Consider the following 16,116-nt stretch of genomic DNA (forward strand, 5'->3'; position numbering starts at 1 on the left):
TAGGATGCACAAACATGTCTAGGGATTCTTCTTACCAAATTATTAGTGACTCTAGTGAAGAAGCTCTATAAAGTTTAAACCAAATTGCTTAAGAGCTAAAGTCACTAAAAATTTAGGGAAGGCAAGTGGTCATACAAAAAAGAAAATAAGAAAACTAAAAGAGAGACCTAACTTATCGTTTAGAGGAGGAACTTAAAATTTTAAAACAAAAAGATGAAAGGAAAGGATATAGGAGAAGATAAAGAGAAAAAGAGAGGGAGACAAGAAAAGGAAGAAGGAACAAAAAGCGAAAGAGGAGCAAGAAAGAAATGATAAAGATGAGGAGGAAATAAGAGATTATGAAAAGAAAAATATAAGAGAGAGGGATGAGAAAGAAATGAGAGAAAAATAAGAGATTGAGAGAATAGAAAAAAAGAAAGTGTTACTAAAGACACCTATCATTCCTTCAATCATAATTAAAACCAATATGATAAAGGGAGTTTCCAATCTTTGAGTTTCACAATTTATCATTAAACCAGATTTCATATCTCCACTCTTTACTTTTAAAAAGTTTTCAACTTCATTTCCACTTCTCATTATTTTAAACTTTTTGAATTTTTCAAAATCACACTTTAAGTTAACGTTATCTCTTAGGTTATATTTAACTCAAAATGGACAAAAACATTCTTAGAAGTAGCTTTTGAAAACTCTCAAGGAAAATCTTTCAAATTTAATATAAGGCATTTTTCTAGTCTTTCATTAATGAGATATATTTTTTTGTGAAACAAAAATTGATTGAAATTTTGTTTAATGATTATTATGTAGAAATATTTGATCTTGAAAGAATGATATTGAAATTGACTAAAATAAAAAAGTATTGTTATTTTTAATGAATGATAAGTGTGAAAAAGAGTTGTTTTTATACTTATAAATGAACTCAATCTTGTAATTATTCATGTTGTTCCTCATTGAAAAGTTGTAATAGGTAGTAGATTGTTATGTAAAATATTGTACAGGGAATGGTGTATTATTTAGATTCTGTCAGCCAATTTTCGCAAAGCGAAAGCCAAAATTCGCACTGCTAGGAAATGAAAATTCGCATAGCGCACCATTGCTTGTGCGCTGTGCGAATAACATCAGTTGAGAGGCAGCGGTTACACAAAATTCGCATAGCGCACCAATACATGTGCGCTAAGCGAATTAATGAATTTAAGTGGCTTTAAAAGACGTGACAGAGCGACAGAAACATTCTCTTCAAAAAAAGAAGTTCCAGACAAAAGCAAGAAAGGAAAACATCTCAGGATCTTCCGGAGACTACTTCAAGGCATCAAGACACCATTTTTTGCAAGGGATTGCTTCAAATGTGTACGTTTAGATGACTAGGAGTAGTTTTTCTTTCATTGGAATTGGATGTAATGAACTTACTCTGATGTAATTTTCCTGTTCAATATATTGTTCTTCGTTCATATGCTCTTTCTTGAATTTACTATCATTGTATGGAAATATAATGTTATTTGAATGTTTCTGATTACTGGAAAGTAACTTTGAACATGGACGTAGATAGAGCACTTAAGTGATTTGGGATCTAGGAATAGACTCAATAACTTGATCATTCCTAACATCGGACTTAATGCAAATTGTATATTAAATTGACTAAGGGATTAGCATTTTAATATATTAATTTAGAACTAGTTGCTAAGGGATTAGGACTAGTATGCCTCGATGTGAATGTTTGAATGAAGTAATGAAATATTGAACAGAGTTTTATATTCATATGATTCATGAAACCCAATTCCAACGAAGTTTCATTTAAATATAATTCCTTGCACACCAACTGTTTGATAAAAATACCAAAAAGAGTTTCTTGTGTTTTTCTGTACACTTTGATGTCTAATTGAGTTATAAAAGGAAGAATTGTCATGTGTTGCACAAGTCCCTTGGGAGAACGATACTTTTACTTATTCACTGTATTACTTGGAACGATTTGGTATACTTGCCAAAAAGTTATCAAGTTTTAAAAACTTGATAACTTTTTCTTGATAACTTTTTGGCAAGTATACCAAATCGTTCCAAGTAATACAGTGAATAAGTAAAAGTATCGTTCTCCCAAGGGACTTGTGCAACACATGACAATTCTTCCTTTTATAACTCAATTAGACATCAAAGTGTACAGAAAAACACAAGAAACTCTTTTTGGTATTTTTATCAAACAGTTGGTGTGCAAGGAATTATATTTAAATGAAACTTCGTTGGAATTGGGTTTCATGAATCATATGAATATAAAACTCTGTTCAATATTTCATTACTTCATTCAAACATTCACATCAAGGCATACTAGTCCTAATCCCTTAGCAACTAGTTCTAAATTAATATATTAAAATGCTAATCCCTTAGTCAATTTAATATACAATTTGCATTAAGTCCGATGTTAGGAATGATCAAGTTATTGAGTCTATTCCTAGATCCCAAATCACTTAAGTGCTCTATCTACGTCCATGTTCAAAGTTACTTTCCAGTAATCAGAAACATTCAAATAACATTATATTTCCATACAATGATAGTAAATTCAAGAAAGAGCATATGAACAGGAAAATTACATCAGAGTAAGTTCATTACATCCAATTCCAATGAAAGAAAAACTACTCCTAGTCATCTAAACGTACACATTTGAAGCAATCCCTTGCAAAAAATGGTGTCTTGATGCCTTGAAGTAGTCTCCGGAAGTTCCTGAGATGTTTTCCTTTCTTGCTTTTGTCTGGAACCTCTTTTTCTGAAGAGAATGTTTCTGTCGCTCTGTCACGTCTTTTAAAGCCACTTAAATTCATTAATTCGCTTAGCGCACATGTATTGGTGCGCTATGCGAATTTTGTGTAACCGCTGCCTCTCAACTGATGTTATTCGCACAGCGCACAAGTAATGGTGCGCTATGCGAATTTTCATTTCCTAGCAGTGCGAATTTTGGCTTTCACTTTGCGAAAATTGGCTGACAGAATCTAAATAATACACCATTCCCTGTAAAATATTTTACATAACAATCTACTACCTATTACAACTTTTCAATGAGGAACAACATGAATAATTACAAGATTGAGTTCATTTATAAGTATAAAAACAACTCTTTTTCACACTTATCAATGAATTGATAATTTATTTTCACCTTTTATTTATTGTTGGACAATTTTTTTTTTAAAATTTAAAATATAATTAAAGAGCATCCCCTTATATTTTTTAATAGGTTAACATTCAAATCATAAATTAATCAATAATAATACAAAAGTATTTTAAAATGAAAAGTTTTGTTCCACATTATCACATATTTTTATTTTCTATTAGTCGTGTAAGGGTGGGACCCCCCCCGCTCAAAAACGAAAGAGAAACGCCTACCTCATTGAACTTCACACACTCCCCGCTCAAACTTCACTCTTCTTCCCCAACTACTCTCCGCCTTGTTCGTTCGTTCCTCAATTCCTCTATGGACGAATCGTCGTTGCAATCCGTCTCCGAAATAGGAAGACACCTTGCTAAACGAACTCGTCCCAGCAAGGACTTCATCGTCAAATCCCTCAGAGTAAGGCGTTTCAACTTTTTCGTTACTTACCAATTATATAGATGTCTGTGATTTTTGGCGTTTGCAGATGAATTTTGAGTGCGTTGAACTAGGTTGTAATTGAATTTTTAATAGGTTTCTGAATGCGCGTGAATTGGATTCCGTACTTTAAATTATCAGTCTCTAGAACTACTGTAACATTTTGAACTCAGTTTCTATGCGATTTGTTAGATGGTTGCTAGTAGTTGGGATAATTAGTTACTTTTCTGAGTATACAAGTCGCTTTGTGGTTCCATTGTTATCGATTTCAGTTTCGTCTCTAAAATGTTTTCCAGTGAGTGTTGGTTACCTTACACGCTGGTAAGCTAAACAAATTATTATTATTATTATTTTGCTGCTGTGCAGAAAGCTGCAAATACTCTGTCTCAGATAAAACAGTCTCCTCAACCGCGGACGGCCAAGGAATTACAAGCTGCAAAGAAACAAGAACATGCTTTGAAGCCCCTGTCAAATGCTGTGGTTTGTGGTGGTCTGCTTCAACATGCTGATAAGGAAGTTAGACTTCTGGTTGCTATGTGTGTCACCGAGCTCTTTAGACTTATGGCACCTGAACCGCCTTTTGAAGACAAGCATTTGAGGGTATCCATTATGCGTGTTGCATAGTTGAAATATGTGTAGTTGTTATTTTATCCTTTTGTGCTTATTGAGTGCTTGAATTATATAGTTTAATAGTTACGCTGACTGCAGATGTATTTTTATTTCAGGATGTATTTACACTTATCATTAATTTGTTTGAGGATCTAGCTGATACTGCAAGTCCATTCTTTTCAAAAAGGGTTAAAGTATTGGAGATAATGGCTCAACTGAAGTGTTGTGTGATAATGCTGGAGATTAACTGCCTGGACCTAGTTCTTGAGATGTTCAATATTTTCTTCTCAGTTGTGAGGTTGAACTTGAGATCAATCTCCTCCCTCTTTGTGCTTGGCCGCTTTACTGTATTTCTGGGCTTATTATCTAATTGGGGAAAAATTGTATTAGCTTATTTTAGATTCACCAAAGGTCTATGTATACGTACACTGTTAGGTTTTTAGCTTATAAAGGATTATTTATATCATCCATTTGTCCTAAATGTTTAAGTTATGTAATACAACAGTCGGTGGGACTTGGGAGGTTGTAGTTTATAATTTCTTGTGCAGCAGCCATTCCTTAATAATTGCAGAAATATGCAATTCGATTTTGATTGTTGATTTATTGGTAGAATTAATGACACCTAACCCACTTCACCCTTTTTGCAGAGATGAACAGCTTCTCATTAGTGCCATGACTTCTATAATGATAAACATTTTGTATGAGAGTGAGGAGGCTTTTCAGCAACTATTAGGAGTGGTTTTACTAAATCTTGTTAAGCAAAAAGGGGTATGATTTTTTTTTTTTGAATTCTTCTAATCTTAGTTAATGTATGTATTTTCTATTTTTTTTTTCATGGAAATACACAAATGAGCTTTGTAATTAAAAATCAAATACCGAGTGTGATGCAATTTCATTTATTCCCTTTTTTGTGCACTAGAACATGACTATTTCCAGAAAACACTGTGCTTCATTGTTTTGTTTAGTCTTGCTTAGTGTATATTATGTTTAAAGCTTCTAATTTGGTTTGCTTTTGTTTGTAAGGTCTGATGCAAATAATTTGAGCAATTTGATTTCCACTTTAATTGCTGGGAGTATTATTATTCATAATTATGTAGTAATAGTCACGCTTAGATATTGAGTTTTTGTTTTGTCTATTCAGATGTTTTGGGTTTGAAGCCAAACTTTTTCAAAATCTAACTCCAGTTGAATGGCAGGATGGAAATTTTGCTGCTGAAAACCTTGCTGCATCAGTCATCAAAACTTGTGCACAAGAGGATGAGCTAAACCTCGTAGCTTGTGGGTTTTTAGCTTCTTGTATACACGACAGAGATGCTATGGGCAGTGGGCTTAAACAATATTACTATGAAATTTTCTCAAAAGTTTTTGAGTGTGCGCCTCAGATGCTTCTGTCTGTCATCCCAAGTTTAATTAAAGAATTATCGGTACACACCTTTAATTAATATTTTGAATTTTGCATAAGATGAAACTAGTTGTTTGATGAAATCCTTTATTTTCTAAATGCCCATTCTGTTTTTTTCTTTTTTTTAACTGTATTGATATTCTTACTTGCTTTGACTGTATTTGCATTTTACTTTATAGGCTGATGAGGTTGATGCTAGGATAAAAGCTGTGAATTTGGTGGGTAAGCTTTTTGCGGTTCAACATCGTGTTGCTCAGAAGTATCCCGAACTTTTTGTGGAGTTTTTGAAAAGATTTTCGGATAAATCTGTGGATGTTAGGATTAGTGCTCTACAATGTGCTAAAGTTTTTTATTTAGCAAATCCCTATGATGGCACAGAATCACGTGAAATTATGAGTAAGCTCTTTGATAAATATTGGTCATTGATATTACCTTGTTGGGTTTCATATTCAATATTCAAATGTCCTAATAATTTTGTCCAACTGAGCAGCTTCTATTGAAGATAGATTATTAGACTCTGATGAACAAGTGAGAAAGCAGGCAGTGTTTGTTGCCTGTGATATTTTTAGTTCAAACCTGAAACTTGTTTCATCCAAATTACTATCTCAAGTTTCTGAAAGACTCCGGGATATAAAGGCATGTGCTGTTGAGTTTTGTTTGCTTGCTGAAGGAAAAATAGTGACAATGCAGAATTCCTAACATTTTATAATTCTTTTACAGATAACTGTTAGAAAGAGTGCCTTGCAAAAGTTGATAAGGGTATATCAAGATTACTGCAAGAAATGTTACGAAGGTAGCATGAAAATTAGTAATCACTTTGAAGAGATTCCCTGTAAAATTATGTTGCTGTGCTATGATAAAGATTGTAAGGAGTTCAGGTCAGTTTAGGAATTCAAGATTGCTAGTTGATTCAAAATTAGAGTTTTCTTGTTAGAAGTAAAGGTTATTTTCCATTAAATTAGGTTCCAGAACATGGAATTTGTTCTTGCCGATGATCTATTCCCAGAAGAGCTTCCTATTGAAGAAAGGACAAACCATTGGATACACATGTTTTCTCTTTTCAGTTTTCCTCATGAAAAGGCACTGGATACTATTTTGGCTCAAAAGAGAAGGTACCAATACCAACACGTTGTGAACAGGATCAAAACAGAGTATTGTTTACAAATTGTTCCTTTCTTTTCAGGTTCCAAAATGAAATGAAAAACTATTTGGCTATGAAGAAGAAAATGAAGGTAAAATTAAAAGTCGGTTCATTTATTCATAACAAGGTCACCTTTTAGTTGTTTTTTGTTGGATAGAAATAGGTGAAATTCTTGATTAAGTTAATATATTGCTGATAATATGGAATACATAAAATTAAACTAATTATTAATGAGGGGTGGGTAGAGACCAAGGCTTGCTTTTTGTAATCTAAGAGTGACATATTAGGGACTAGAAAACAGAGGGTTTGTGTTGGAATTCCCACATCGACTAGAGATAAGGTCAATTCATAGTTTATAAGTGGGTGCAAACCTCACCCGACAAGCCGGTTTTGTAGGGTTGAGTTAGGCTTAAAACCCACTTTCTAATATGGCGCGGCCGTGGCTCACCTTTCACTGTCATCGCCAAACCTGACGAAACCATAGCCCTTTGAACGGCCAGTATTGGCATCAAAAACAACTTTTGCAGCTTTAACAGAAGGAAACACACTAGCAAAAGTTTCATTCAACAAACTATCTGTAACATCTGCAGCTAAATCTCCTACAAAAATAGAAAGGTCAGGAACATTATCTGAACCCTTGTCGTAGCATGTGAATAGAACTCCACAAATCCGTAACCCTCTGATAGGCCAGTTTGCTTATTGCGAATAACCTTGATAGAGAAAATCTTGCCGGTGGAGGCGAAACAGCGATGGAGATAGTTTTCGTCCATCCAGTGATGCAAATCGCCGATCCAGACAGTTTTGTTCTCGCCGCTGGATCCGTTCTGATGCTGCTGGTGCAGGACGTGTGGCGGCGCGTACTGTGGTGATGGAAAGGCATGTACGGCAGCGGCACGTAGTGCTGCGGAGGAAACATGTGGTGCGGCATTACCATGGCCACTAGATACTGCATCGGGAGCCACTGCTGCAGTCAGCCGCCACCGCTGCAGTCAGCCGCCGTCGCTGCCGTACATGCCTTTCCATCACCACCAGTACGCGTCGCCGCACGTCCTGCACCAGTAGCATCAGAACCGATCCAGATGTGGGATTTCCAACAGTTTGTTACTATAATATTTTATGAAATGGAGTAGAGGCTTGCCACTTGTAGTTTTAGAGTGATTGTCTTGGAAGTAACTCTCAAATTTAGAAAGAATAATATATTGCTTTTATATTTCAATAATGAGACCGTTGGACCTATAAATATATGAGCCTGCTAGTTATTTTAGGAAATATAGAGAGCTAATTCTGAGAAAATAAATCCTTGTAATTATGGGATGGTTTTTAAGTACATAATCCTAGTATTAATAACAAGATAGACATGTAATAAAGAATAAATTTATAGCCATGATAAAATAGGAAACTTACTAAAATACATAATGAGCAACATGGTTTTGACACTTCCCTTCTAGCTGGTGAATAAGTGTTATCCATTCCCAGTTTGGATATAATTCTTTCCAAGTTAATGCATTTTAACACTTTGGTGAGTATGTGTGCAAGTTGATTTTGAGTGGACATATATGGGGTGCAAATCAAGCACTGTCTAGCTTTTCCTTTATAAAATGTTAGTCCACCTCAATATGTTCTCTTTTTTTCATGCTGCATTATATTATGGGCTATACCAATCGCAAATTTGTTATTACAATAAAACTTCATAAGTTCATCCCATTTTATCTTCAGGTCTTCCAATATAATCTTCAGCCACAAAAGTTTACATATTCCTTAGACCATTGTTTGAAATTCTACTTTAGCACTTGATTTGGCTACTACATTTGTATTTTGCTTCTCTAAGTCACTAGGTTTCCACCAAGAAGGTGCAATATCCAATAGTTGATCTCCTATCCACCACTGACCTTGCATACTTTGCATCTATATATGCTTCAAGACTTACACTCTTGTTTGTTTAAATAAAATTCCTCTTTCTTGAGCTCCTTTTAAATACTAAACATTTTAAGAGCTGCTTGTAAAGGAGCCTCCTTTGGTTGGTGCATATATTGGCTTACTAGATTCATAACAAAAGCAATGTCTAGCCTAGTTTTAGATAAGTGAATAAGTCTTCCAACAAGTCTTTTATACATTTCTTTGTCTACTACAATATCGTCCTCTACACTTCCCAACTTTATGTTTGGACCTATTGTAGTACTTGCTTGTTTGCCAGTCGTCTTCCTTGTTTAGAATATTATCGGAAACAAGTTATCTAACAGTAACTGTAGGATTACCTCTCGTAAAGACTTTATAATGATATTACGAACAAATAGAACCATATTTACTTTTTGCAACTAGCCTAAGGAAGATGGATTTCCCTAACCATATAAAGAATATTCTGATCATATTTTTAGCCAGCGTGGAACTTGTTTGCAATGGTTCTCTTTATAGTGCGAGAGTCACAACTCTCGAGGTATAATAAAGGTTCAACTTGTGCATTTCATTGAATTTCAACCATGAAAAACTGCTAGTGGAAAATAAGAGTGATTTATTATTCTCAATCATCAAAAAATACATTATGATACCCTCTATTTGTAATAATCTAATTCTCCTAAAAAGGGAAATAGGGAAACTAGGAAAGTAAAATAAAATAAAAGATTATATATCCATTTCCTCTAATTAGGAAGATTCTAAAGATATTATCTCAAATTACAACACTCCCCCTCAAGCTGGATCATACAAGATTATATGAACCAAGCTTGGAATAGACAAACCCAATAAGAGATAATGTCAATAAACCAAATTGCACACACAAACAAATGTAGTCCAAGAGACTCCTCAACATCATATGGAGAATAATGGACAACAATGGACAACCGTGAACTTGCACCATGAAACTTCAACTTGGACAACAATGGACAAGAGCGAACTAGCACAATGAAACTTCAACTTGGACAGCAATGGACGAGGGCGAACTAGCACCATAGAACATCAACTTGGACAACAATGGACGAGAGAGATTTCCATAAAAAATGGATGATGACTTGCAGCAGCAAACAACAACAAACTACAAGAACAAATGAAGGGCCTCCAGTGGCCAACAACAACAAAGCTCCAGGAACTAGATTACCATCAGTAGTGAACTTCAAGAACTTGATTTCCATGAGTAACAGATTGGAGGCCTGCAAAGGCTAACAGCCACAAACCTGTAGGGACTTAACCACCCTGAACAACAATGAACCTTTAGGGACTTAATTGCCCTAACAACAACGAATCTTTAGGGACTTAACTGCCCTAACAAAAACGAATCTTCAAGGACTTCACTGTCCTAACCTTTAGGGACCTAACTGCCCTAACAACAACGAACCTTCAAGGACTTCACTATCCTAACCTTTAGGGACTTAATTGCCCTAACAACAATGACCCTTCAAGGAATTTAGTATCCTGAACAACAACAAACCTTCAGGGACTTAACTGTCCTGAATAGCAACAAACCTACAGGAACTGAACTGCCCTGCAGCGGCTAACAACAACAAACCTATAGGGACTTAACCACCCTACAGCGGCTGAAACTTTTCTTCCCCTCACGACTGAACGGCATATGCACGTCAATGACAGAACGTGAAGGTGGAAGAACTGGTGAGAACCGATCCGTACTTGGGGACAAATCTGAAACCCCTAACATCGAATGAGCCAAATCAGCGGAAAGTCTCAGAACAACTCTCAGTGAGCTGTTACAACAAGGCATTAGAACAACTCTCAGTGAGCTATTACAATAAGGCATTAGAACAACTCTCAGTGAGCTGTTACAACAAGGCATTGGCAAAAACCAAAAACACCAAAGATTGGGACTTATGATGGCATCAAAAGGCCAAAGACAGGTTGGAGGTCCAAAGTTCTCTGCTGGACTACTCTAAATGGTGATACTTAACACTGTATCACAAGAAGTACGGGCTAAACTCTAGCCCAAGAAGGAAGTTCTCTACAGGGGCTGAAAAATATTTCCCCTCACGGCAAACAGCCGGTAGCGAAAAATTACAGAGGTTACAACAACTGACTGCCACGATGGCGATTGACTGCGTCGGCGCCGACTGTGGTAGCAGTGGAACGAAGCACTGTTGCTCGAGAAACAAAAACGAATGGAGAGGTAGAGAACCCTTCGTAATGGAGAGGAAAGAACTGACGCGATGGCGTCAAAAGAGGTCTCCCTGTCGAGAGAGCGGGTCATGAAGTATATCCAGCGATTCAGTACAGTGCCGAGATGATGACGTTAAAGTGACATATCAGAAGGAGCATATTATAGAGATGGAGGTCCGGCGACACGACCGGCAGCGACGCGGTGTGATTCCCGGGAGGGTGGCGCGTGACAAACACGCACCTGAGACCAGCTGAAGAAAGGCGGCGCGTGTGGAGGCTTCTGGGAGGTGGATTACGAGGGTTGAGTCGCGCTCCTTGAGGCGCACCCAACCCTTATTTTCACCGGAGAAAATGACGGCGGCGGTGGCGGCGACTATCGGACTGATTTGGCGCTCGTGGCGACGCGCGAATGAGAAGTAGCCATCAGAACCAGTGCGATTGGCCGTCGCTCGAAGAGACGATCCAGATCTGCTGGTCACCGGTCGAAACTGCGATGGTGGACGGCGGCAGACGGGGGTAGATGGCGGAGAGCAACATTGCACAGTGGAATTAACAGTGAAGTCAATTGCCTTTCATGGTTCCCAGAAGAAGAGACTTTCGGTCTTTGATTGGCAACCAATGAGAATGCCAAAGAAAGGATTGGGCATCACTTAAAATACCCATTCTGTGATAAATTCTGAGATAAATTCTGGAAGTATAGCATATAGCTAGGTCAGATTAAAATCTCTGGAAGTATAGCTTATAGCTAGGTCAGATTGAACTCTGGAAGTATAGCTTATAGCTAGGTCAGATTTTAACTGGAAGTATAGCTTATAGCTAGGCTAGATTATGGAAGCACAACACAACTGTGTGTAGCTGTTATAAAAAAAAAACAAATGTATTTGGTAATATTGGAGAAAGGCCAGAATTCTAAGCAGAACTTGACTAGGGCAATTGGAGTCCATTAAAAACACATGTTAAAGAAGAGACTTTTAGGGACAGTTGGCAGCCATGGCGGCCGGTCGCTGGCCGCCGGCAGACAGCAAAGACAGCGGAAGCGAATCAGACAAGCTCTAATACCAAGTGGAAAATAAGAGTGATTTATTATTCTCAATCATCAAAAAATACATTCTAATACCTTCTATTTGTAATAATCTAATTCTCCTAAAAAGGGAAATAGGGAAACTAGGAAAGTAAAATAAAGTAAAAGATTATATATCTATTTCTTCTAATTAGGAAGATTCTAAAGATATTATCTCAAATTACAACACTGCTCATCTTATGTATTAAATTTATTCACTCAATTTTAAACTAATTTTTTTACTGAAAGAGTATCTTTTCCCCAATTGGTAATTAATAGATAAGAAATTGTATGATGGAATCAGCATAACATATGGTCATTTTTATGTGTTCTACCTGTGATTTGCTAGCTCGATAATAATGGATCTCGGTAACTTTTTTCAGGAAATTTGTCCTGAAGAAATGCAGAAGAAGATTGATAGCATGTTTACAAAAATGGCAGCATTCTTCCCGGATTCTCACAAAGCTGAAGAGTGTCTGCATAAGTTAAACCAAATTAAAGATAATAGTGTGTTTAAGTTACTTGAAAAATTGTTGGAGGAACAAGCCTTCCCTATGATTGAACAAACTATGAAAGTATGCTGTTTAGTTCCACTTATGCACACAATATTCTGTATCAGTAGTTTGAATGAATTATTTTAATTCAATGTCATGACTTTTATGTGTGTGGCCTTGTGAATAGGGAAGTGTTAACACTTCTGTACAAGTAGTCATACCCTACACAGTTCTCTTGTGATTGAAAGTGAATTTGTTTTGTTGGATTAAGAGTTGAGATTCCCATATTTTCTTTTTATTTGCTCTTCCCTCAGTAACCTCATTTTTCTCTCTAATAGTAAGTGACTTGTGTGATGATTAAGCTTTTGGAGTGTTGCATGACAATGATTTGTGAGTGCTCTTGTTGAATTGCATTTTGAGACATTATAATATATGTTGAATCACTCTGTATTTTGAGAATATGTAAGGATTGTTTTCATGTGTCAAGTTTCTTGAACTTTTCTATACATCTTGTGCCATGTTCTTTATGTATATTTTTGTTCTTACTATTCTGTATGTAGTTATTTTTTTTTTTGTATAACCATCCATATTCCCTATTTTATGTCTCCATTTGGTTTATATTTTGCTTGCAGGATAAACATCTGGCAATGATTGGAGGCAGCAATCCAACTTATGAGTTTTTACGTCCACTATTCTCAAAATGTTCATCCAACATTTTCAGCTCAGAGCATGTCAGATGCATCTTAGATTATCTTACCAATAATGAAAATAGGACTTTAGAGGATTCTTCTGCAAATTTTCTGCTGGTAACAAAACGCTTCTTTGTGGATTTTCATACACTTTCTTCTATATAGTTAGTTCTCTTTTTTCTTTTTCTGCTGGTGAAGAGGAAAGGGATAAATCATTCGATCCTCCTGCATGAAAATGGAATTAGGCACTAGACTGTGCAAATCAAAGGATTGTGATAATTATTAGTGAGGCATTCTAGAAGAAGTTTTTATTGTAAACACTGGTACAAAATAGACCCTGCTACAGAATAGTTGACACGATGTTCATGACATGGTATTTACAGTTAAGTCATAATTCTAACAGGCAAAGTTTTAAATAGCACAAGGTAGCTTCTACATTTGACTTCTGAACTTTTATTTATTTTGAGTGATGACAATAATAGAAGAGAATAAATGGTCAATTGGTGCAAGAATGAACGTCAAAGCATGAATCATTTAACATGAATGGCTTATATTCCCAGGGTCACAGGAATTTTTTCGTGGTTATTTGAGGTTCAAATGGTTTTGTTTGTGTTAGGGTTCTTGGTGACAAGAAACCCAGATTATCCTCTAGATTGGACAAAACAGAACGCACACACCACAACTCATGTAAATGACTTTATTGTTGGAACACAAACAGAAAACAACCAAGGAAGCAATCCCTTCCTTCACAAGATGTAATGATCTTGTCCACACTCTCTACAATACAAAACGTGTCTCTCACTGACACTTATTTCCCCTTATACCCTGTACCAAAACATACTAACAACAAACCAATGGGGCCTAAACAAACTAACAACAACCTTGCTGATAGCTTAGGGTGTAGTTTGGTAGGCATGGATGCTTGCCTATGGGGCCTAATCTTCAAATACCCAATCCCCCTCTTTAATCTTCGATGGTCTACGTTTTTGGTTGGCAAATTTTGCCATTTGTCCTTGAGCTCTTCCCAAGTGATACCTTAATTGCTTTAGAGCTTCATCCCTTTGCTGTAACTCCTGTGCCACTACTACCACTATCGTTTCTCCTGCCACAAATCGAACTAGGGACGGGGCATAAACCACTTCAAATGGAGTGCATTTGGCAGACCCCTGATAATTGGTGTTTTGAACTGAAACACCTCAAATATATTTCAAGGGTCCTGTTCACAACTTCGATCTAACCATCTGTTTCAGGGTGATAGGCTGTACTCATAAGCAATTTTGTTCCCTAAATTCTGAATAGTTCCTTCCAGAACAAACTAAGGAATGTAGGGTCTTTGTCGCTAATTATGGAGGAAGGTACTCCGTGTAACTTTACAATATCCCTTACAAACACTTCGGCTATACTCTTTCCGGAATATGTGTGTTTATGGGTATAAAGTGGTCATACTTACTCGACCTATCCACCACCACTAACATCGCATCGTACTCATTGGACTTGGGTAGTCTAACAATGAAATCCATGCTTATCTCCTCCCATATAGCCTGTGGTATAGGCAATAGTTGGAGTAATCCTTGAGGTAAGGATGCCACATACTTATGCTTATGGTAGACTAGGCATGCAACCAAGAATTCTGTTATGGATTTCTTCATTCCTACCCATTATAATGACTGGGCCACCTTTCCATATGTTCAATAAAGCCTTGAATGACCACTTGTGGACGTCATATGGAACTCAACTATTAACTTCAAAATCCACTCTGTTTGTGTAGATAAGACTAGTCTTCCCTTGTAGTGGAGGCGGTCATGTTCTAAAGTGAAGGTTGGGTGTGAATCTAGGCTAGTCTCCAGGTCCTTTCTTATTTTTAGTATAGACTGGAAAGAACACAAAAATAAGAGAGCACTCTCTCCTCCAAGGGTTTTCTCCAATACTTGAAGTCAAGTCCAAGAAAGGGGCTATTATTCAAAAGAGAAGACACATTGAGTATGAAGATATATACTGATGCTGACTATGCAGGTTCTATTACTGACAGAAAATCTACTTCTGGGTATTCTTGGAGATAGTCTGGTAACATGGAGAAGCAAAAAGCAAGATAGAGTATCCCGTTCTAGTGTAGAAGCTGAATTTTGAGCCCTTGCTCAAGGAATGTGTGAAGGACTCTGGATGAAAATCATTTTGGATGATCTTAAAGTCAAAGTGGAGAACCCAGTGCAACTACACTGTGACAATAAGTGTTCTATGAGCATAACCCATAATCCAGTACAACATGACAGAACCATACACATTGAAATTGACAGACATTTCATCAAAGATAATCTTGACAGAGGCTTTGTGATTACAACTCATGTTCTTACAGAACTTCAAATAGCAGATATTTTTACAAAAGGGCTTCCTCCGGGTAGATTTCAAGATCTTGTAGGCAAGTTGAGAATGATTGATATTCATTTACCAACTTGAGGGGGAGTGTTGTAATTTAAGATAATATCTTTAGAATCTTCCTAATTAGAGGAAATAGATACATAATCTTTTATTTTATTTTATTTTTTCTAGTTTCCCTATTTCCCTTTTTAGGAGAACTAGATTATTACAAATAGAAGGTATGAGAATGTACTTTTCATGATTGAGAATAATAAAATAAGTCTTATTTTATACTTGATGAATGAAAATGTGATCAAAGAAATTTAGATACCTCATGAATCAATGTATATTGTGTGATGGACTTCTTTAATCAAGAAGTCAATAAAGTGTTTGATTCACACAGAACAAACCCAAACTCAATGAATTTCCTCGTCTTATTCAATGAATTGAAGAATACAATGTACCGAAAACAATCAAGGAAGCCTAACTTCCCTCCACTGGACTAAGTTCTAGTAAACTCAACAAAACAAAGAATACAGAATAGTTCCCCCCCTTTACAACTAACTCTTTATTTATACTCTCCTATTCCTCTAACTAACTGCTAACTGAAACTCTCTGCTTTCCGCCTTTATTTTAACTCATATATACTTTTAATCCTCTATCATAGTGCAAAAGCTTAAGCCATTAGGTTTCAGGAATGGTT

General features: G+C 36.3%; 1 protein-coding gene across 8 annotated transcripts in view; it reads left to right on the forward strand.

Annotated features, from left to right (window-relative positions):
- Positions 1 to 3,366: 3,366 nt before the first annotated feature.
- LOC124821496 (ARM repeat superfamily protein) overlaps positions 3,367 to 16,116 on the forward strand; it is a 36,138-nt gene continuing 23,388 nt past the window's right edge. For 3 of the 8 annotated variants that reach the window (XR_015782991.1, XR_015782993.1, XR_015782992.1), the window contains exons 1-12: positions 3,367 to 3,547; positions 3,932 to 4,165; positions 4,291 to 4,472; positions 4,822 to 4,942; positions 5,371 to 5,598; positions 5,756 to 5,972; positions 6,067 to 6,212; positions 6,297 to 6,454; positions 6,539 to 6,688; positions 6,760 to 6,808; positions 12,259 to 12,450; positions 13,002 to 13,175. Coding sequence is in view for 5 of the 8 variants with exons in the window: in XM_047293384.2 (XP_047149340.1) it covers positions 3,452 to 3,547; positions 3,932 to 4,165; positions 4,291 to 4,472; positions 4,822 to 4,942; positions 5,371 to 5,598; positions 5,756 to 5,972; positions 6,067 to 6,212; positions 6,297 to 6,454; positions 6,539 to 6,688; positions 6,760 to 6,808; positions 12,259 to 12,450; positions 13,002 to 13,175 (1,947 nt within the window). In the remaining 3 variants the exon portion in view is untranslated. The remainder of the gene's footprint in view (positions 3,548 to 3,931; positions 4,166 to 4,290; positions 4,473 to 4,821; positions 4,943 to 5,370; positions 5,599 to 5,755; positions 5,973 to 6,066; positions 6,213 to 6,296; positions 6,455 to 6,538; positions 6,689 to 6,759; positions 6,809 to 12,258; positions 12,451 to 13,001; positions 13,176 to 16,116) is intronic. The other 5 variants (XM_047293384.2, XM_088102157.1, XM_047293381.2 and 2 more) reach the window with 3 other exon arrangements.

This window comes from Vigna umbellata, chromosome 1 (assembly GCF_029865625.1).
Source record: "Vigna umbellata cultivar VRB3 chromosome 1, Vumbellata_1.0, whole genome shotgun sequence".
Classification (NCBI taxonomy): domain Eukaryota; kingdom Viridiplantae; phylum Streptophyta; class Magnoliopsida; order Fabales; family Fabaceae; genus Vigna; species Vigna umbellata.